The sequence below is a fragment of the Lycorma delicatula genome, chromosome 1 (genome assembly GCF_047948215.1).
Source record: "Lycorma delicatula isolate Av1 chromosome 1, ASM4794821v1, whole genome shotgun sequence".
Classification (NCBI taxonomy): Eukaryota; Metazoa; Arthropoda; class Insecta; order Hemiptera; family Fulgoridae; genus Lycorma; species Lycorma delicatula.
In genome coordinates this window covers 143,984,785-144,008,678 of record NC_134455.1, presented here as the reverse complement: position 1 = coordinate 144,008,678, position 23,894 = coordinate 143,984,785, and the positions used below count along the sequence as shown (strand labels likewise).

Sequence of the window (23,894 nt, the reverse complement as noted above, 5' to 3'; positions counted from 1 at the left end):
TAGCGGCAGCTACACAAGATTACACAATGTAAGGTACGGGGTTTTTCTGTTTCTCCCCCACAATGGTTTTTTAAGAGTAACTATTTAAACTCATTAAGAAAATAATAATTTTTATTTTTTAGCAACTTGCTTACATACTGACATTAAAAATTAGATGATTAGATTTAATAAGTTAGGCTAATAAAAAAATGTGAAATTTTTTGTTCATTAAAGAGAAATAGAAATAAACATAATGCTATAAACATTATTGCTCATAAATATAATATAATCTTCTTTCTTTCTTTCTTTCTTTTTCCTGTTTAGCCTCCGGTAATTACCGTTCAGATAATATTTCAGAGGATGAATGAGGATGATATGTAAGAGTGTAAATGAAGTGTAGTCTTGTACAGTGTCAGTTCGACCATTCCTGAGACGTGTGGTTAATTGAAAACCCAACCACCAAAGAACACCGGTATCCACGATTTAGTATTCAAAACCGTGTTAAAATAGCTGACTTTACTAGGACTTGAACGCTGAACTCTCGACTTTCAAATCAGCTGATGTGGGAAGACGCGTTCACCACTAGATCAACCCGGTTGGTTTTATAAATATAATCTTACCAAACTTAACCTACGCTCGCTAACCTTGACTAGCGAACGAAGCAAGTGTAATTAATTTATATTTATAATTACAATCGTATAATTATAACATGAGCAATTAATAATACGTAACGTAAAAAAAACCATTGTGGAAGAATAGCAGGAAAGACCGCGTTTCTGGACATTCGTTTTCTTAATTTTATCAAAATGAAGGTTTTCTCCACTTTACGTTTCTTATAAACAAAAGTTTTCCCACTGGAAGTTCTTTTTATGCTTACCAAAATAAAAGAAATTATAATAAAATACAGAAAATATTTAATAAATCAATTTAAAAATAACAATTAAACCATTTTGGAAAAAAATTTAAAATTATAATCAATTCTTTGAACTTTTTGAAATCGGCCCCGAATTAAGCTTCAATAAGTTTTAATAGTTGTTTATTGTTAATTTAGTCCAGATTTCAAAAAAGGGTGAAATTTAATGATGAATTAAAAATAATAATTTAAAATTTAATTATTATTTACATTCAGTACCGGTAACAACATTTAAAAGGATTTTGATGAATAAATATACATACAGCATGTAGGAACAAGCTCGTAAGTACACACAAGTTACACTATGCGTATTAATCTAAAATACAAATGACAAATTAACTCCTCAAGTGAACTTTAACCGGTTTCAAAACGAAGAAGTTTCTCAATCCCACTGTACGTTGAAGCCTTAATTAGGACCAAATATACTAGCACAAACGAATCATTATTCATTTTAGTGGAATATTTTGTAAACTAAAAAATTAGATGGTTTGTATAAATATTTGAGGATATTTTTTATTTATATATATTAACACGTACGCGCGCACGAATCTATAAACTTATACGTCTATAAGAAGTATAAGTTTATACATTCGTGCGCGTTGATAAACTATTTATCATGTATTTACTGCTCTTTCTTTTCTATTTTCACATTAGTCTTTTCAGAAATTTCTGCTTCACCAGAACAAGCAAAATTGTAACTGATAAAATCAGTGATATGGTATACCTCATGTACCTTTTTCCCGCATTTTTTTAAGCACTAAAATCTGCGAAGGTGAAAACATTAAAGAAAAATAGAAAGAAAAGGTAAAATCATGATTAGTTTTTTTAAAAATAATTATAATCTGCTATTAGGATGAAATTTTTTAAACTATTTTCTAACTTTTATACGAGTATTATATTTTGATACTTCATGAATTATTTTGTAAAATATTTCTAACTGTTAATTTATGCATATTTTATAAATGAAAACTCACAATCCAAAAGGGATGTGGTCTCTATTAAAATGACAAAACATGCTCACTATCAACAAATCGACAACAATATTTTATCACCTCGAAACGAAATACGGATTTTTTAAAGTTATTTCTATTTTAACTTAATTAAAAAATAATCTCAAATTCATTTATCGGTATAAATACTAAGTGTAATTGATTACCTTCAAGAAGACAGGATACAACATATTTGAATCGGAAAATATTGTCCTTACTTTTACATTTGAAACAGTCTGTTAGTTAATTACTTCTCTTTTTTTTTTGACGGACAATTATAAATTAAAAATCTGGCTATATTCTGTCGATTAACTATATTACCACACAACTATCAAAACTCACAACTATAAACAAACATTTAAAAAATAAAACTTATTGGTTCTGATGCCATAGCATTAAAGCCGTACATCCAAATGGTAAAAAAGATTACATAGAAGTCTGAGAGAAACAACAAACCGCTTCAGTTAATTAAAAGTTTTGATCTCTACATTACACAATTAGCTTATCATGCATACATAAATAAATACTTAAAAAAAATATATAAATAAAATAATTAACCGACCAGCAGTGGAACCTTCTCGTCAGCAACTCTATCTGCACTGTACAGTAAACGCCGTCTGATTAACAGATTCATACAAATACCGAAACAAAAAAAGAAAACTAAAACAATAATTGAACTTGCCACTGATTAACAATAAAGGGTAATAAATCAAAGAACAATAGTAAAAACAATGCACGATTAGTTAATGTATCGCGTAGAGCATAAATCTGTATTTAAAATTTATTCGAAAGATATTTTATTCAAGAAATATTTATGACTAAATAAAAAAGAAAGAAGATAATAACAATTATTACGTAATGTAGTTTAAAAATAAAACCACTGATTAAAACACAATGCTGTATAGTATAGTTTAGTCTGAAGCTATTATGTATAAACTAGCGAGAAGAGAATAACAGCGTTAATGCAGTACTGGAATAAACAGTTTAAAATGTACTATGAACTGACAACAATATTACTATGATAACACAGCAAATACAAATAAAATTAGTCGTAGTATCAGTGCATTATTGTCGGAAAATCTACTACCAAAATCTTCCGCTCAAAACTGAAAGTTGTTTTAGAAATGGAAATTCGTAGATATTACCAATGAATGCGGTACATGCGAAAAATACTTTTGTGCCAGCATTAAAAAGAAAATAACTTACAGTCTAAGTAAAGATAGCTAGTCGGGCTAAATGTGATGTTTATCATATAGGTAGATAAAAACATTTTAAAATCTCGACTAGAAAAAATCCGGCATTGGAGATAATTTTAACCCCGGTTCTCAGTTCAACCGTACTTTTTTATGAGTAAGCCTTACTCAGGACTCATTCTACTGATATCAATAATTTTTTTTCAAATCTGGTTGGAGTCTTAGGAAGTTTCTTCTTGATAACTAAAAAGGAATACTTTAAAAAAATGTAATTTACACGGAGTATAAAAAACAATTTCAGACTTTTTTTTATCAACTTGGAGAGAAATCACCTGACATAACATAACAGTAACTGTTGAATCAGTGAATGTTTTGCTATTTTGTTCATATAAAAAATGTGATTTTAATGCAATATAATAATTGACTTTTTATGTTAGCGACTGACTACTTTATAATTTATTATTATTTTCACCAATTACAACAGTTAGAATTGATTCGTTATCTCAGAGCTTGGTTGTATTTTTAATGTTAACATTCAATAATTTCTAAAATAAAATTCTTAATAGCAGCAGCGCCGTTTCAGAAACACTCTTATTAACACAGCTGTAAATATAAGTACGGAGAGCGACTGTATGTTCTCAAATGAACGTAAATTAATACAGTTGGCTGGAGAGATGTACTGCCCTACTGGAAACTTCTTAGGTGAGGATAATTAAATTGAAGTGTTTCTTGTAACGACCACCTAGGAACCCTGCAAGTACTCTTACATTTTTAAGAAATTCGTAATATTTAATTCAATAGCGCATCAGAAAAAAATCTGGTGTGAATACCACATCACTTCCTTATTCGCCTATTAAATTATATATACACATTATTTTTTAAATGCAAAGTACATAATATTTTATTTCATTAAAAACGTCTGATATTTTTTCATATATTTATATATATGTAAATATTATTGTTGTTATTGGATTATTTATTGAAAACGTTTTTACAATCAGAGGTTAATAATCATTAATAAATCATATATTTAATAAAAAAAAGGAAATGAAATCGGAATCGAACCGTTGGTTCGATTCGAACCCTTTTAAGATCCAAATAATTAATTAATTAAAATTTCATTTGGCTACAATTCTGGAACCAATGAAAATAAGTACCACTTATGATATATCGTTGTAAAACTCTCAATGAGAGCTTATTAAGGAAGTTAAGAAAAAGTCCAAAATCCATATCTTTTGGATTTTGGTTTTTTTGGACACTTTTGGTCCAGTCGATTGAAATTAACAGGGGAGGTACATAACTAGATGTTACAGCAGTCCTAAATCCAAAATTTCAACATCCTATCGCTAATCGTTTTTGAGTTATGCGAGATAACGCACCGGGTTTAGTGGTGAACGCGTCTTCCCAAATCAGCTGATTTGGAAGTCGAGAGTTCCAGCGTTCAAGTCCTAGTAAAGACAGTTACTTTTATACGGATTTTAATACTAGATCGTGGATACCGGTGTTCTTTGGTGGTTGGGTTTCAATTAACCACACATCTCAGGGATGGTCGAACTGAGACTGTGCAAGATTTAAACTTCATTTACACTCATGCATATCATTCTCATTCATCTTCTGAAGTAATACCTGAACGGTAATTCCCGGACTAAACAGAAAAATAAAGTGTTATGCGAGATTCATATGAACGTACAGACATCACGCTGAAACTAGTCAAAATGGATTCAGGGATGGTCAAAATGGGTATTTCCGTTGACATCTAAAAACCGAAATTTTTCACGATCACAATACTTCTTTTACTTCGTACAAGGAAGTAAAAATACGTTAGACGTAAGAAATGATGTCTAGGAAATCACTTCCCGGCTCCGATTCATCTAAAATCTGAGGTAGAATACAATCGTCTCCTGAAGCTTTTCTTTCTATAGTTAGGAGTTTACGTAATTATAAAAGAGAATTTCACTTTTATAAACTTAAGAATATAAGGTATTAAGACTAAATGTACGCTCAGTCAGTTCATCTGAGAAGAATCTATTTCAAACGACTTTTAAAATAGAAACTTCAAAGTTAGAAATGTCTAACAAGTAAAGTTAACTACCTCTCGATTTTGAAGACCGTGACTGGATTCCAGTAACGCATACCTTTTAATAAAAATTGGGTTTCTACTTTACATAGAAATCAATATGTAAGAGTCTCATTAAAGAGGGTAATTATTTAATCCACCTGATGCCATAGATACGAAAGCATACTGTAAGCTCGACCTCAGGTGCACTAATGTACGAGATGGCATGAATCGACAAGAACAACTCCAGAGAAACCGGCGGCAATACGAACTTTATGAATGACTTATGACAATACGAGCTTTATGCAATGTACGCAGATAATTTAAAACCGTTATTCATCTCGTTCAGGTCCCAAATCCTTAACTCTTTCCATCAAACCTATCGCTTCTGACTATTTTCAACAATCATCAGACCAAATTATTCTTATTTGTTAAAATATGTACTTAAACAAACATTTGGGCCACAAATCATCTTCAGCAACACATGAATAATTTCAATCTATATGCTAGCTTCTGCACCCAGTTTGTTTCGAACCTGGAGAAGAAGAGCCGATCGGTGTTCACAGAAGTCACGTCTTTTATCTCTAAAACGTAAGTCCTTATTTCTCCAAAGATATCCTTAATATATCGATTACTGAAAACTTATATGCTATAGTACGACAAGTATTTCCATTAACACGTTAATCGTTAATATCATTTTAAAGAATGCGAACGCAATACTTCAACCTGAAATAAACAGTGCCGGAATGAAGATCGACTCTTGTTTTAACCTTGTCTCCGGTATCTATATTTTCGCACTCTACAGCTGCAAGAAAAATCCGGTCATTTTTCAGTTACTTTTTTAGCAATTTATTGCTGTTCACGTCGGAATATTTAAATGCGTTATACTTGATGATCTTTTACTTACTTTTTAACGAATTAGATACTTTCATTAGTTACTTTTTGATGAATTAAATATGTTATATTTGACAGATGAAGATTTTAATGTCAAATACTTAGAATAAAGTTTATATAAATTACTTTGAAAAAGCGGTCAACAATCAATATTACAGCACTACACTTACAAACACATCCGACTGAACACAGATGTAGGTAGTTCAGTTAAATATCGGTCATCAACTAGTAATTGAATAACTAATATATCAAATCAAAACTAAATTCAGTGACTAAAAGTTTAAAAGTAATGTCAATTATCATCTAATGTGTCTGGGACTTTAATAATAAAATAAAATTTTAATTTTGAAAAATCAGTGAAGAAAGAACAGAATTATTTACAAAAAGGTTTAATACACGTATCAACCACGGCAGTGATCATAAAACAATTATTATTGGTCTCGGTGTGGACCACGAGGTTAAGAGAAGGCCACGGAGATGGATTGTTGAAAGGGAGGACTGGAATGGATATCATAAAGCCTTCCAATCACAGAATGACGATGGTGCGAACATCCTCGAACAATGTTCCTCTTTTACGTCCATGATACTTGAGACTGCCAGCAGATATATCCCACAAACATCGGGTAATCCTAAACGTCCTTCCGTTCTATGGTGGAATAGCGATTGCAAATGTGCTATTAGGAATCGGCGGCGGGTACTACGAAAATTTAATAATAGACCTACAACTGAGTATCTAAATTTGTATCGCAGGGCTAGAGCGGTATGCCGTCGGGTCTTCTTGAATGCTAAGAGGAGTTTATGGACAAAATATGTGAACACCATCTCACGTACTACTCCCACGTCTACTGAGTGGGAAAAAATCCATGCAATTTTCGGATCACCGAGACAATCTATTCTCGGTCTTATTGATGAAGGAGAACTCCTTTCATCACCTTCGGCTGTAGCAAATACTTTAGCGAAATCTTTCCGTTCGGTGTCTCTCACTTCATCATATAATAACGATTTTCAAAGGTACAAAGTACAGATAGAAATATTGTCGTTAAACATTGGTGATTCGGTTGGTGAATTAAGCACTCCATTCGTATTTAAGGAATTGTTACACGCACTTAAGAACTCACGTGACACTTCCCCTGGACCGGACAACGTTCGCCTTGGTATGCTTTCACATCTTCCTAACTCAGCACTACAACATCTTTTGAATATTTACAATGGTTTATTCTCCGAACAAGTCTTTCCGCCCGGCTGGTCAGAAGCATTTATTATACCAGTACTGAAGCCTGGTAAAGACAAAACCGACCCCTCAAGCTACCGCCCTATTTCTTTAACAAGCGTTTTGTGTAAAATAATGGAGAGAATGGTAAACCGCAGGCTTATATGGTACTTGGAGAAAATGGCTTTCTATCTTCGGAACAGTGTGGTTTCCGACAAGGACGATCTTGCATTGACTATTTAGTGTCAATGGAAACAGCCATACAAAACGCCTTCCTAAACCGCCAGCACCTCGTTGCTATCTTCTTCGTAATAAAAAAGGCGTACGACACGGCCTGGCGACGTGGTATTCTTAACACCCTCAAGAGATGGGGAATGCTTGCTTTTATCCGGGGATTCTTAAAACCGAACGTTTCGTGTTCGTGTAGACGATTCACTCAGATAGTGTCGTCTTGGAGAATGGAGTACCTCGAGGTAGTGTATTAAGTGCCACCTTATTTTCTGTGGCCATAAACAGTATTTCCAATTGTGTACAGGCTCCTGCCTCTTGTTCTCTATTTGTTGACGATTTTTTTATTTACATTGCAAGCAGTTCAACACCCACAGCAGAGCGACTACTACAGAACACTATATTTCGCCTTGAGGTTTGGTCCAGGACTACTGGTTTCACATTTTCATCCGACAAAAGGAAATGTGTAGTCTTTTCTCGGCTACGAAACCCTTCTATTCCGCAAGTATTTTCTGAACAGAGAGCTTATTGCTATCTCTCCTTGCGTCAAGTTTCTAGGTTTTATTTTTGATAGCCGTCTTACTTAGGTCAAACATATAAAGAAATTATGAACAAAATGTTCCAAACTTTTAGATATGATGCGGGTCCTTAGTAACACCAACTGGGGAGCCAATCGGTCATGTGTGTTACGTTTTTACTATTCTCTTGTTCGTTTCCCTTTTAGATTAAGGTTGTGTCGCCTACTCTTCAGCTCTCAAACCGTGCTTAAAATGCTGGATGGTGAACATCATGCTTTTCTTCGGCTTGTCACAGGTGCGTTTAGATCAAGCCCTGTCGCAAGCTTACTTGTAGACTGTGGTGAACCATCACTTTGGGACAGACGAGACCAGCTTTTGTTATCTTATTTTGCTCGTCTCAAAGGACAGCCAAATCACCCGGCTCTTGACTTAGTTCTTAGAAATCCTAATTTAGGAAAGTATGAGCAGTACAGATGTATGCTGTACTGCACCTGTAGGTGTCCGTACCCGACGTCTGCTGCAGCATATAAATGGTGGCACTCCGTCATTCTGTCCATCATATCCGTGCTCATATCTTCCGTGGAGAATAAACCTTGTAAATTTTACTTTTGACCTTACGTCATACAATAAACAATCAACACTACCTACTGTCTTCCGGCAAATGTTTCAGTGTGTTCTCTCCAAGATGAACCCAGACGCGGTGATATACACTGATGGATCGAAACAAAACGATACCGTTGATTGTGCTTTTGTTGTCAATGAAAGAACTTATATGTTTGGCCTACCAGGTATTACGAGTGTGTTCACCACTGAATTTCTCGCTATAAATTAGGTTCTAAATATTATTAGCTCTAAATATAAAAACCTTTTTATTTGCAGTGACTCTTGTAGTGCTCTCCAGGCGTTAGAAAACCTTTATTCCAAACATCCTATCGTCATTGAAATTTACAACGCAATCGCTGAGTTGAATAATCGCAATACAGAAGTAAGTTTATTCTGAGTCCCTAGCCACGTAGGGATTTTAGGTAATCAACAAGCAGATTATGCTGCCAAAGAAGCATGTATTTAGCCTCCTTTTACCACACGAGTTACTACCTCTGATTTTATTAATCGTGTAAAACATTCACTAAGAGCAAAGTGGCAAGGTGACTGGACGACTACCAACGATAATAAACTCTGGCAGATTAAAGATTCTGTGTCGGTATGGGCTCCTCATGCAGAAAAACTCGACGTGAAGAAGTAGTCCTCTGCCGATTGCGGATAGGACATACGAGGGTCACAACGAGTACCTAATGTCAGGAGGACACGCACCCCTATGCTCACGATGCTACTGCCGCATGACTGTGGACCACATACTCATTGACTGCATATGTTATGCGGCGTTGCGTCGTAAATTTAATCAACCCAGAAACATCCGTTGTATCTTGAACAATGATAATGAAATTTTGAACCGGATTTTTCTGTTTTTGCGTAGTACTAGGTTACTGCACAAAATTTAATATTGTCATATATTTTTATGCTAGAAGAGTTTTTGATATATTTTTCCCTTACTTTCATTTTGATTTTTTTGGTTCTATGTCTTTACTTTTATTACCCGAGTAGGGAGCCTTTTGCACTCCCTATCAGAATTAGTTAAATTTTATTTAGTTTCCTTTTCTGTTATTTTAACTTTTATATTTTAAAGACTCCATCTGTGATATTAGTTTTGAGTTTTATTTCACTTTTTTAACTTTTGTTTTAACTTAGTTTTAAATTTTTTATTATATAATTTATATTAGTTTTAAGCCTTATTTAGTTTTATTATTTTAGTGTTGTTTTACCTTTTTATTAAAAACATTTTCCGGGCAATGATAACGGACAAGCGTTTCCCCCCCCACCCCAAAAAAAAAAATAAGACGTTGGAAATCGAAGTCAATAATATATAAAGACACTGAGAAACATCTTTCCCAACCTCTAAATCTACAACTATCACCAAAATCTTCGTCTTGAAAAATTTAAAAAATGTAAAAATCTCGTAAATCCGTAGAATAATGACGTTTCAAAACATCTCCTTCTCAGAAGTGTGCGTTTTTACCGTTACGATTTAATGAAACATTACGAAACTGATATTCCGATTCCAGTAAAATCAAGTATTACAAGAAATGCAATTTTATTATCGTGAATACAATTGTATCAATCCACACAATCATTTTCCCAAAACTTGGATAGTCAGTCCATCAGCCTTCTTCCTATCGTCCGTACAAATATCTGTGAACGTATTCTATTACACGTACTGCTCTATCTGTAGGAAACACGTTTAAACGGATGGAACAGTTTCCAAATCTGATTCATCAGCTTAATTTTTGTCGTATTTTTCTTTCTGTTGTATCGTTGGACGTCACGAACGTAAAAGGACAATAGATACATCAGGACTACATAGCAAATAGCTTTTAAAGGCCTAAATATTAATTTTACTCGACTCTTGAAACTCGAAGTTTCATGTTTGACAAGATACCATCATCGATGATATCAGAAGCTGTTGTCGAAATTAAAAGAAACCCTTCCAGATTCCGACAATCGAATTTTCAGTTCCTTTCTCAATGATCGCTTTTTTCAAGACCGGCACGGTCAGACACTACCTGACCTTCAAAAATTAGAAGCAAAAATCCGACCGGAAATATTCCTTTCTCACTCCTCTCTAATGTGTTTACGTACAACTTCATAAACGATGCTGTAATTGCCAACTTCATCGACGATGTAGCAATTCTATCGGCTAACGCTTGAAAATGCTTCCACTATTCAAAACTATCTCTAAAAATTTGAAGATTCACTTCGAGAACAAAGGATTAAGGCTAATAAGAATAAATTTCAGCGTATACTATCTTTATATAAAGATGGCTCATTGTCTACCGCAATTCCGATTAACTTACTGATCCTTGTTGAAAGGAACGTAAAGTGTCGTGATCTTTATCTAAACAGACATTTATAGTGGAACCCCTGATTAAAATAATCAGGTTTGAATAAAACAATCGATTCAAAATTTGATGTGTTAGCTGTCATGTAAACTAAATTTCTCAATCAAAGAAAAACTGTAATTATATAACACCATCGAAAGGTTCATTCGGATACGTGTGTATGAGATTCAACTATTTAGTGCAGCTTGTAGAACGGGCCTATCAAAAATTCAGGCACGTATTTCAATATTAATGTTTAGATAATTATGACGAAAGTGGAGAAGACATTTTACTAATATGCCGCAACGAGAAGTGGCATGGATTGTTGTAGACGGGGTACGGGGAAAAAGTCTTAGCGAGCATGCGCATGAGAAGCTAATACTACTACTAGTTCTCAATGTATTAGTTAAGTAAACGCAGTGCTAACCGCTTATCAAACTGTCATTATAAAATCAAATTCGAATTCATATTCGAGTATTACTAGTGTTGTGTTTTGATTTGTATTGATGATTAATTTTAAAAATACGTATCGGTAATGTTTTTTTAAATTTTTGTTTTGTAATTACGCAACTTTTTAAGTTAGTTTTAATAATTATAATGGAATAATATTCGAATGTTCGAAAACGAGGTAAAACAATTCTCAGCTTTGAATGAGAATTAATTGCCAGGTCATAGATTATCGCAAGGAAGAGAAAAAAATAAAGAGGCAGACAATTCCACTAACTAAAGCAATCTACAAGCAGTAAAATACGAAGAGAGTGTCACGAAAAATTGACTGCTATAAAAAAAGAAGTTCGTGCTAATAAAGGTGAATCACTAACAACCCCTAGAAAAAAGGAAGTATCCTCATTACCGTAACGCAGACATCGATAGTTTTGATCAGGACGTTATTACAAACCTAATCAAAGATTTCTATGTATGACAAAAAAGTTGTCCCAAAAATTTCAAAAGTTCTTCCGATCTTAAAAAAGTAAATCGGATTTAAATCGAAAAGAACCACTCTTCGGAAAATTTTAACTGAAACGGGCTTTAAATGGAAGTCCTGTGTTACGAAACGTAAAGTGTTAGTGGAAAGACAAGACATCATTAATTTAAGATGATCATATTTACAGAAAATTAGGGAAGTTAGAACGAAGCAAGGAAGAATATATTTTTTAGACGAAACTTGGGCTGATACCAGTTTAAATTTTCAAAAATATTGGCAAAGTAAAGATGTCCTGGAAACACTTAAAATTACCAGTGCATCCAACAGACTCGTCATAGTTTACATCGAGCCTTCTGAGGGGTTTGTTAAAGATGCAAAATTAATATTTCAAGCAAGATGTGCATCTGGTGATTACCACTGACAAATGAATAATGCAAATTTTGAGACGTGGATAAAAGATAAAGTAATCCCAAATCTAGAACAAGGAAGTCATCATTATGGTTTAGTATCATTTTGGACAACGCGCCGTACTATGTAAAGCAAGTAAATAAAGTTGATCTGTTTCATTTGATGCAACGATTGCTGCCAAAATGAAAAGAATACAGGGAAAACTATTGGCCCCAAATGATCATTCCTTAATTCGAATCCCTCCTTAGATTTGCGAATTTAATCCCATGGAGTTAGCTTGGACAAAAATTAAAAGACTCATCAGATCTAATAACATGTCGTTAACCAGATTGTAGGAACTAGTGACAGACGGTATTGCACCAAGACCGGTATAGCGGACCTGAGTAACGGATTCCTACTAATTATTATGAACGTTATAGGAACAATAATAAACGGAAGAATCCAGAAAGGGACAAACAGTAGAACCATTTTGTAAAGAATAGGTCCGTTTTACAATCGTATTTTGTTATAGTGCCCGCTAACACAGAATGAACATCTGTTGTACGGTAAGAAGAGTCCAGGTTTGGAATTCATGGGAACAAAAGCCTCGGTCAACTGTTTTCACGCTTCGACTTGGGTCCGATCCTATAGGCAAAGAGGCTAACAGTACAAAAAGCCCAGTAAAACCAGCTAAAAATGAGAGTTCTATTAGAACCAGTCTGCGAAGCGTTATTACGTTGGTCTCGCAAGAACAGTTCTGCGAGGAGAGGATGCAAGTTGTGTGGGTTCGGCGAAGTTCTGCGAACCAGTCCAGCGACACGTTACAACGTCAGTTCATCGAGGAGAGTCTTGAATCCAGTTCGAAACGAGTAAGATGACGCCACGAGTAATTAATTTTAAAGTTTTATTCAAAGTAGTAGTAGCTTCTCATTTGCATGCTCACTAAGGTCTTTTCCCCGTACCCCGTCTACAATAATCCATGCCAGTTTTCGGTGCGCCATATTAGTAAAGTGTCTTCTCCACTTTCGTCACTTTCCTTGACTTTTCATCAATTTGGTTCGGTAAGAAAAACTGTCGGTGAATTGCAGTAAAAATAAGTGTATAAGTGAAAGAAATAATGCAATAAACTTCATTCGTAAACTCTTAGGGTAGATAGCAAATGTATTTGCAAGTGAACACTACGATTATTTGTTAATACAAGACTAGTGGTTAAAAAGGGTTAAGACTAGCGGTTTCTTTTGCTAATGGGTCTTGTTTTCTATGTCTACCTGGACTAAATTCCGAACGATTATTTATTTTGAACTCTATATCTTGTGTGTAATCTGTATTTATTACTTACTAATGACATTTATCACTGTTTGATGTGTAATGTTTTGATAGTTATTCTTTGTTGATTACACTTTTTTTTATCTCATACTTACTGTTTTGATTACTTATTATGTCGTACTTTTTTATGTATTTTTTTGTTTGATTTGTTGTTATTGACATGTGATATTATCGTTTACTACTACTATCCTGATTATTATTGTGGTTGTAATTACTATATTAATATTGTGTTCATTAATTATTTTATTTTATTTTTTTTTTTTTGAGGTTTTTAGGGGCACCGACTACTTTGGTCATTAGCCCCATCCCACTTCAAATAAAAAATAAAAAAAGGTTCATAATTTCATATTCTAATCAAATTTTGAATCCAATGTTTACCGTCTAGGCTTTCCTTTTGGCCATCCTTTCTTGCACCGTTTTTCCATTCTTCGAACGGCCTCAACTTCTGATGACAGTGTGTCTGAGGCCTCGGACATGGCATCTTCTTCTCTTTCTGATGCCAATGACGGCTTACATCAGGTGATGAAAGCTTAGTAGGTGCAGTAAGCATCGTTGCTATTGAATCTATACTCGCAAGCGATGCACTTTCGGCGACTGATGAACTGGATTCAATCTCAAAGGCTGTGCTGGTGCCGGCTGATATAGACGCTCTTACCGCGGCTGCTCTCTGAGCTTTTGGAGGCTCTACGCATACAATTTTATTATTGTCTGTGTCTAGTGCTTTTTCGATAATGACTTGCACCTCCATTTCGGTAGACTCAGACTTTTCCTGTACTCTTGGCACAATTTCCTTAGCCTTCTGACTCGACGACAGAGTAATCTTTTTCCTTTTTCAGTTAACTCAAGATTTTTATTTATTACATCAATTGGTGGCGTTATGATCGCAGGTTTTGCTAGTTTTTTATGCTGCGCTGGCACGTTTCTTATATCAACGGCGTCAGTCCGAGAATGAGCCTTCTCATGTTTACTTTGTTTTGGCCGATGAGTCGACTCAATCTTTGAATCAATGATTCTTTCAGTCATTGTCGCAAGACTTTGTGCCATCGTATTAAGCAACTGCTCCACGTTAATTTTGGATGTGGAAGGGGCAGCAGCTGCTTCTGCATAAGTGGTCGATGGTGGAGATGTTCGTTGACTAACAATTTTCTTCGCTTCAGGATAACTGACTTTTTGAAGCGTTTTAACTTCCTAAACGACCGTTTCCAATTTATATACTGGGCAGTTCCTAGATCGGCAGTTATGGTGCCCTTTACAATTAATGCAGCTTGGAGGGTCTTTACATGGATCACCCTCATGTGCCTTCATTCCACATATGCATATTTCCTGCGCTTCACATCTAGCTACAGTGTCTCCGAATCGTTGACACTTAAAACATCTCATAGGCTGCGGAATAAAATCACGTACATTAAGCCGATGTACGCCAGTTCGTACCTTTTCAGGAAGGTCAGGCCTATTGAATGTCAAAACATGCGAGGCCGAAGGAAAAACTTCACCATTTCTTCTCATGGTTAGTCTGCGACACTGAGTCAGTCCCTGACTAAACATTTCTTGTACAATTTCTACTTCTGTACAATTTAGAAGATCGCGACAAACAACAACTCTTCTTGATGTATTAAGGGTGCTATGCGGTTGCACAGATACCGCAAATTCACCGATCTTCTTCAATGCCTGGACTTTCTGGCTTTGACTGTCGTAGATAGTTTCGACGTGCAATCCATTAAAAGTCTTCCGCATTTCTTTAACAGGACCACCAGCACAATTAGCAATCTCTCTAGCGATTAAGAATGGACTAACCTTTCCATTCTTCTTCGTAATAATTAAAAATCTTGGCTTAGGTACATTATTGCCAAATAAACTTTTCCTTAAGTCTTTACTGATTCTATCAGCATCTTTCTTAATTTTATCTGATTTTTTATTTTTTTCCTCTTCGCTTGTGGTGAATCGGAGGTTTCTAAACGAGGGTGTTTACGTGCACCCTTTGCCACGTTTGTTTGTTCAAGAATATTCATATGATTTGGTCCCTTCTGTAGCAAGGCTAGCCGCCGGGGTACACCCTCACTCCAGGGCTACTAACCTTGAAGGTCCGATTCGGTACTCCGGTGGAACCGGCATATGTCCTTGCAGAGAGCGGATGCGCAATCTCTGCACTGAATCCAGGCTCCTACTCACCGAAGCTTTCAAAGCTCCCATGCACCGACATACATGGGCACCATTGCTACATGCTTGCCATCGCAGGGGACATGTAGACAACGGAAGGGTCTCCGTTACACCTGCAATAACATTGACCCTGGCTGCCGCATCGCCAGCTCTAAATATGGTATGTGTCCACTTCCTAATCGTTTAATTGTTCATATCCTGCAGGTGGCCGAAAAATCCAATCCGTCTGGTGACCGGAACCAGGTCAAAAGAGTAACATATCCGAGGAATTTACTCGGAGCCCCGTTAGCCAGCTACATGTATTGTACATAAGTACAGCTGTTGCCGCCCTAGACGTGGAACGTAGATTGTTGTGAAAATGAATTTCTATCGGTCCGCTGTGTAAGAAGTTTAGTAAATCTTCTTGACTTTATATAATGCACTACCTTTTGAATTTTTGGGAGTGCTGTTGGTCGCATGTGACAAAATTAGTGCAGTAAGATTTAAACGTACGTATTAGGACGTGATACGTCTATCTTTCATGCATTCATAAGAATCCTAATTTGTGCGAAAAATATGTTGTATGGACTGTATTGAAGAAATAAATGATATATGCAGAATGATAAACAAAGAATTATTTTAAGTACTGAATATCCTGGAAATGGAGTTCTAAGTTTGGTTGGGTTATTATGAGTTACTCGCAAAATGTAAGTAGAAAAATATATTCTATTATTATGAAATAAACTCGAATATTAAAAACCATTAGTCAACCGGGCTGATCTAGTGGTTAACTCGTCATCGCAATCATCTGATTTCGAAGTCGAGAGTACTAAGTTCAAATCCTAGTAAAAGCAGTCACTTTTAAACGGATTTGAATACTAGGTCGTGGATATCGGCTATTTTGATGGCTGGGTTTCAATTTCAGGAATATTGTAAAGTAAACACTGTACAAGACTACACTTCATTTACATTCATATATATCATCCTCAATCATCTTCTGAAGTAGTACCTTACGGTGGTTTCGGAGACTAAACAGAAACAGAAAAAGAGAATGTTACGGGTAGAACCATTAGTATAAGAAACGATTGTTTTTATTTTATAGGAATGATGAAATTATAATTCGGGTATACAGTAAGAATGTGTGATTATATTGTATTATTAATGAGTCAATGTTTTTAAAAGCAATTTAGTCTGTTTCGAGAGAGACAAAGTTATCTCAATCACTCTCACTTTTTCTTTTTCCTGTTTAGCCTCCGGGAATTACCGTTCAGGTATTACATCAGAGGATGAATGAGGATGATATGTATGAGTGAAACCTGTATTGATAAAAAAAAAAGCGAAAAGGAATGCAGAGAAACAACGTGAAAACAGTTAACAAGTTTAGGCTAAGCCTATATGGAATACGGGATGTGCGTTAATTTTTATGCCACGCTTTCTATTTATTTTCTTGAATTTTAGTACGAAAATTCTTCGAATATCAAGAATGAAATCAGCCCTATATATATCATTGTTATAATAATCTAATATTGGGAAAGAGTAACGACAAAAAATGAAAAACTTCTCTAGATCGTCTTCATACAGAGTTCAATTTTTCTTAAGAAAATATTTCATGTTATATCAATAAAACTTACAATGAGGCCACCGTATATCCTCTGCCAAAATAAAATCCTTTAATGATTTTTTTATTATTGTTTTTACAGTAATAAAAAAATAATTAAAATAATAATAATAAATAATTAAAATAAATTTATAAATTTATTTATTTGTTTTATGTATAAATAAATCTGCTCTATTGTAAAACCTGGTGTATTGAAAACCTGCTCTCATATTGTATGTGTATTCGAAAACGTTGTTTTTTTTAATCGATAACCCTATTTATTCTTATTCTTTCTTTTATTCTTATTTCTTATTCTTTCTTTTCTGTTTAGCCTCCGAAACCACCGTAGATATTACTTCAGAGGATTAATGAGGATGATATGTATGAATGTAATTGATGTGTAGTCTTGTACAGTCTCGTGTCGATCATTCCTGAGATGTATGGTTAATTGAAACCCAACCACCAAAAAAAAAACGGTATCCATGATCCTCTCTATCGATTTGCTGTCATTTATCACAAACATTACATTAATTTAATCAAAAAGGACATGACGCCACTACCAATTATCGATGAACACAAAATAAATTTTTGAAGAATCGCTTTCAACATAATTCAGTAGTAAATCTGACTGTCAGGCATGTATAAATGTTTTTATTCGTTTTTTATTTTTTATTTATATGATTGAGAATTAAACTTACAAAGTCTTAATTATTTTGGCGTGTTAAAATTTTTAAATGTTAAAAATAATAAAATAGTTCAAAAAACATAAAAACATCTTCGTAGCTTACCCACAACGGCTGTCAAAAGATCTTTGAAAACTTACAAGGAGGAAATACCAGAAGTATTATTCCACACCTCTACACATTTCTAACATCGGTTTTGTAAATCTTTGATTTACGGGAAAATACATTCTATTTCTAGCATGTTATTTTTTTTTTCATTTACGTAATTAACTTCTACTCTGAATAAGTATAAAGTGTTATAGATTGCCTTAAAAAAACTGTTACTGAAGTAATCTGAAGTCTTGATACTGGCTCCGACTAAGCGGCGTTTAATCTTATAAATATGTAACGCTACAAATAATATTTATTTAAAATTAATAAATGATATGATTCTGAGTGAACCATTTAAGAGATATTTTTATTTACTGTGCACGGAATTAAACACCAATGAACCATAACAGATTCCTCTCGCTCTCTTTTTTTCTCTTTCATAGTATCATTTAGTACAGATAAGAAACTTACAATATTACGGTATTAGAAATAATTTTGCACTTAATTATTGCCATAATATACGAAATTAAAAATCATCTTCGCACTATTATTATTTCTGCATCGTGAACAAAACATGCGCTATCTCACAGTTAACGGAAGAACAAATATTAGTCGTATTTATTTAAATTAATTTTTTTTTCATAACGTATTTAAAACTGAATCCCTACCAATTAATTGCCTTAATAGCTTCATTCTCGAAATTTCAAATGTTTTTGACAAACGTGATACTTTGTCATTAAGATTGTCTGCTTAAAAAAGGCCTAACGAAATTCTTATTCAGGCTAACAAATCTGTTACTATTTAAATTGATCTTGAATAATTATATTTTACAAAAAATACAGTATATTTTTATAGGGGTTTTGTGTTTGTCATTTTGAATTTTCTATCCTCTTTGTACACTATCATTTTTACACGGCTGTAATAACAGAGAACGGGCGCTGAGTGCCAACGAACAATTTATACTTATATTAGGCTGACCATTATAGCATTAATCAAAATAACAGCTGTCACGTGGTATGTGCTTTGTTGCCTGTCTGTATACAACAGCCTGTCTAGACCACTATGTGCAGGCAAGTGACATCCGTTCTTCTTCGTGAAGTTTTATAAATAATAATACACAGAAACTGATCGCTAGAAAATAAAAACTGATATTTCAATCCCAAATTTCTAAACATTATAATACATAGTGAAAGAGTTTTAATTTGAGATCACATACGGCTCAAAAATTTGTAAGTTTATAACATACAGTAAAAATTTACTTTTTTAAGACTACAATCGAAAAAATAATAAATCGGTAACCCTGCATCTGCTATCATTTATCACAAACAACACATTAATCTAATCAGAAAGTACATGGACATCTCTAAATTTTATCGATAACCATACATGTTATCGATAATTTTTGAAGATCGTTTTGATCTTGAACATAATACAGAAATAAATCTGACTGTCTAGACGTATTATAATTTTTATTATTTTTTTAAAATTATATATGTGATTGAAAATTAAATTTACAAAATTCTTAAATTATAGCGATTTTCATAAAAAAGTAACTCCTTTTTTTAATAACTCTGATGCAGCTTTGGTTAAAGTAACTTATCTCAAGTCACAAATTTTACATTTTCAGGAAAACGAACAAAAATAGTATGACTTTTTTTCTAAATATTAACCATGAAAATATGTCGCCGATAAAATTTATTTTCTAATTTTGAGAACATAATTTTGTGGATCACACTGCTACTCGTATAAGAATACAATTGAAAAAGATTTCTCCGATCATAAATTCCTACGCTAGAGTGATTAGTACGAGTCGCTAATTATAAAATTAGCAGGTTCGCTTACAGACCTTATAAATAGTGGAATATTCGTACCGTATCTATTACACAATAACATTTTACGTAAGTGACATAATAATGTCACTATCCACCCCACCATTCACCGGTCTTTCACCTTGGCAGTAATCCAGTGCCATCTCATTCTAATACTTGTGTGGTTTTAAAATTTTATTCAGTTTTACCAAAACTACCTCTATGATATGTTTTATCTTATGATATACTTTAAGAAATCTTAAAAATGAAGGAAAAGTATTGAAATACTGTGAGCGTATTAATCACTAAAATTTTATATACGTGCAGAGTGACCAGTCCCTAAACTGTTCATCTGCACGTTTTCAACCAACTTCCAGCATTAAGAGTCCTGAATGTGCATAAGTTAAGAAGTAAATTAAAAAGCGCTCGATAATTAATTAACTTATCTCCACAGGTGAATATAAACAGTTTATCTACCAGTAATTTTTTTTTGTGATTGTACCGGTTATTGTATAATAGTAGGTCTGATGTTATATTTTTCTTAGAACACCTGGTTTAACTCATCTTCCAAGGCTTCTAGAGAATATAATAGAGAAACAATATTGCTGTTATCTTTGTCAAATGTCACCCATCGCGATTTGCATATTTTATGACTGCGGGAATCATGAAACATCGAGATCCAGAAAGAAAACCTTCGCCGGTTTAAAATCTCATACGTTAAATATGTATCATTTCAATTTTTTAACCGCTTTTCTTCATCTTGCTTCCTCGGCTTTTCTTCCCTATTACATCGTGTTTTATTCTACCATTCTACGAATGTAATTGAGATTAGTATGCGGCCAGTCGAATCAAATTTACATTTGTAGTTTATAACAAACTAAAACTGAAATTTTCAGATAAGGCTATTTTTAAAAAAAAACGAAAGATTAGCTTCTTGATTAAAAACTTGCCACGTGTACTTTCACATCCTATCCAAATCAAATGCGTAAAATTAAACTGCAAACATTTTTTTTTGTAATTTATGTAAACTTATAAACTTAGTAAAGCAGTATAATCGATATTAGATTCATTCTAATAAGATGTCTAAAAGTAATATATTATGCTGTATTTTATTTTCCCTGAATCTTTTTTTCAAAAAATTGAGAGTATGCAGTCGCATCTAATAAAGTTAGACGACTTACATAACAGCGGAATCAGATATGCCACAGGCGCTTTCGTACACGTCTGGACTACTTTAACGTCAGAAGCCGGCATAATGTCATATCATTACAGAAAAAATATCTTACTATTAAGATATACAACAAATATATGGGGCTTTCCTACTCATATAAACAAACTTTTAATTTCATCGGATCTCTTTTTTCTGTTTAACCTCCGGTACCACCGTAAGATATTAGTTCAGAAGATGAATGAAGCTGATATATAAGAGTATGAATGTAAATGAAGTATAGTCTTGTATAGGTCTCAGGTCGACCATTCCTGAGATGTGTTGTTAATTGAAACCCAACCACCAAAGAAAATTTTTTTTTTTTTTTTTTTTTTTAGTATCAACGGTTGCGGAATTGTCCCCTAAGTACAATTTCGAGACATGCGACGTCGTAGCTCCCTCCCATCTGAGGATACAGCCTCACAAGGGGCTGGACCCTCGAAGGGAGCAACTGGAAGGAGAGAGAGTGGCACAGTGGACACTGAAGGTATGGATACTACGATGAGCACCCAGGAAAAGTATAAATGGAGGGAAACCGAGGGCAGAGTAGCCAAAAGACCTAGAGCGGGTTCTTCGGAGGAGGAAGAAACCCCTCCTACTCTTGAGGAAATTACCTACAAATTAGGTAATGCAATCACACAGCTGAGACAATGACTGGCAAGAGGAGTCAAACTGCAATCAAAGCCCATGAAAGGGAACTTAAAGAAATATATGAAGACTTACAAAGACTGTGTGAAGAGAAAGCGGAGACATGTAATCAGACCACTCAGACTGAAGGTCATTATAACAGCGAGATGTCGGATATTTTGGATGTTGATCTATCAGACGAGCAATTGATAGAGAGACTGCCCTCCAGATGGTCAAGGTGGGTGATGAACAGGATCACTCAGGTTAACGCAGCAAAACCTGGAGAGGGTAGTTGTCACTTTGTAGACTTGAATGGCATAAGACCAAACAGCATATATGCAGGAGCAACGCCTGGTGCAATGTTTCTTCAGGAATCAACGATACTCGAAGACAGTAAGGTCACAACTAATGGTACAAGATACACAGTCATCTATGACTCCAGTTGCGGGGATAAGGAAATGGCGTCACATGTACTTAAGGCACTAAGAAGAGTAGTGGGTAACTCTGAGTCTTCAGTTTTCGTGATACCAAATGGCCCTCCAGGCATTTTGATTAGGAAAATAGTAATATATATTTTAAGGAAGGGGAAGACCTTACCAAGGATGGTCCTCCTCAATCCAAGTGACAATGCGAGACCAAGATCCAGATCGGCGTCTGTAAGGTGAGGAACCCCACCGGTCACTGAGAGTAAAACCATTGTTGTACAAGGACAAGGGAAAACATACGCTGATCTATTAAAAACGATGAAAGAGAAAGTTAAAGTAGAGAAGGCTGGAGAAATTCTTTCTATAAGAAAGGGTAGAGATGAACAGCTAGAAGTTAGGGTAAGTGGAGTACAGAAGGCAGGGGAGTTTTCTGCAATGCTGAAGGATAGAGCAGGGGATCTTCAGGTCGATATACGTAACAAGGGAGACCGTAGAACAGTTGTACACATTAAGGACAAGCTTGGAGATACTACGGAAGGTGAGCTAAAAGAGGCAATTGAGAAGGTCCTAGGAACGGGTGAGAGATTTCAAATAACATCTATGAGAGATGCATACGGTAGTACCAAAAATGCTACAGTAATTACTACTCAACGCAGCGCAACAAAGTTAATAACAGCAAGACTGAGAGTAGGCTGGGTTTGCTGTAGGGCATATATCCGCATCGAAAACGAAAAATGTTACCGGTGCTGGAGCATGGGGCACGGTAGAAGAGAATGCAGGGGCCCTGACCGCACCAACTTATGTTTCAACTGTGGTAATACGGGGCATTTCATCAAAGACTGTAGGCAACCAATGAAGTGTCTCGATTGTAGAAGTACAGAACACAGAACCGGGAGTGTGAGCTGCAATAAACATAATGATTAAAATATTATTAAGTAGTAATAATAGAAGCCTACTATCAGGAGACCTGACGCTGGAAATAGCCACAAGATACAATGTCGACTTTCTGGTGTCTACGGAGCCTAATGTGTATTCGGCTGCCAGAGGTCAATGGATACCCGACAGGAATGGGGCTGTGGCCATCAGAAGAATACTCGATAGAGTAGATTATAACTTGTACAGCAGAGAAGACGGAATAATAGCTATTGAATTAAGTGACACGATTATTGTGGGTACATACATCAGCCCCAATTGCACTATAGAGTTTTATCAAAACCAGATATTTAACCTACAGCAGATCATGACCAGATCGCGGAAAAGAGTGGTAGTGCTTGGAGATTTTAATTGTAAAACTACTGTAGCAGGTGCCAATTCTACAAATGCTAGAGGTAGAATTCTCGAGGACTTGTTGGAGGTTACGGGTGCGTGCTGTATAAATGATGGGGCTCCTACATACAGCGCAAGAGGTCACCAATCAACAATAGACCTGGTAATTGTGGATAGTAGGTATAGAGCAGATACCGTCGAGTTTGCTGTCCTTACCGAAGAAACTGGTAGTGATCACAAGGCCATATTGGTTAACATCAGAGATTGTCCAAGGCGGGTAAGGCAGGATAATATTATCTCTAGATTAACGGATTTCCAGATACACCGGGTGTCAAATAATGCGGCAAATAGAATTAGGAACTGTGAAAACATAGAACCGGAGAAATTTCAAGAAATAATCAAAGAGGAAATTGCTAACATACCGCAGTTCGGTAACAGATATCATCCGGTGTACTGGTGGACCAGAGAAATCGAAGACCAAAGGAAAATCATGCAGCGTCACAA

The 23,894-nt window shown here is 34.9% G+C and overlaps 1 protein-coding gene across 7 annotated transcripts in view; it reads right to left on the bottom strand.

Moving 5' to 3' along the window:
• LOC142323462 (myogenesis-regulating glycosidase) overlaps nt 1-23,894 on the bottom strand; it is a 131,272-nt gene that overhangs the window by 76,317 nt on the left and 31,061 nt on the right. For 2 of the 7 annotated variants that reach the window (XM_075363161.1, XM_075363171.1), the window contains exon 1: nt 2,049-2,304. The exons of 3 other annotated variants lie outside the window; for them this stretch is intronic. Coding sequence is in view for 2 of the 4 variants with exons in the window: in XM_075363171.1 (XP_075219286.1) it covers nt 2,049-2,072 (24 nt within the window). In the remaining 2 variants the exon portion in view is untranslated. Of the gene's footprint in view, nt 1-2,048; nt 2,305-2,443; nt 2,645-23,894 lie in introns of those variants that run through there. 2 more of the 7 variants (XM_075363130.1, XM_075363151.1) reach the window with 2 other exon arrangements.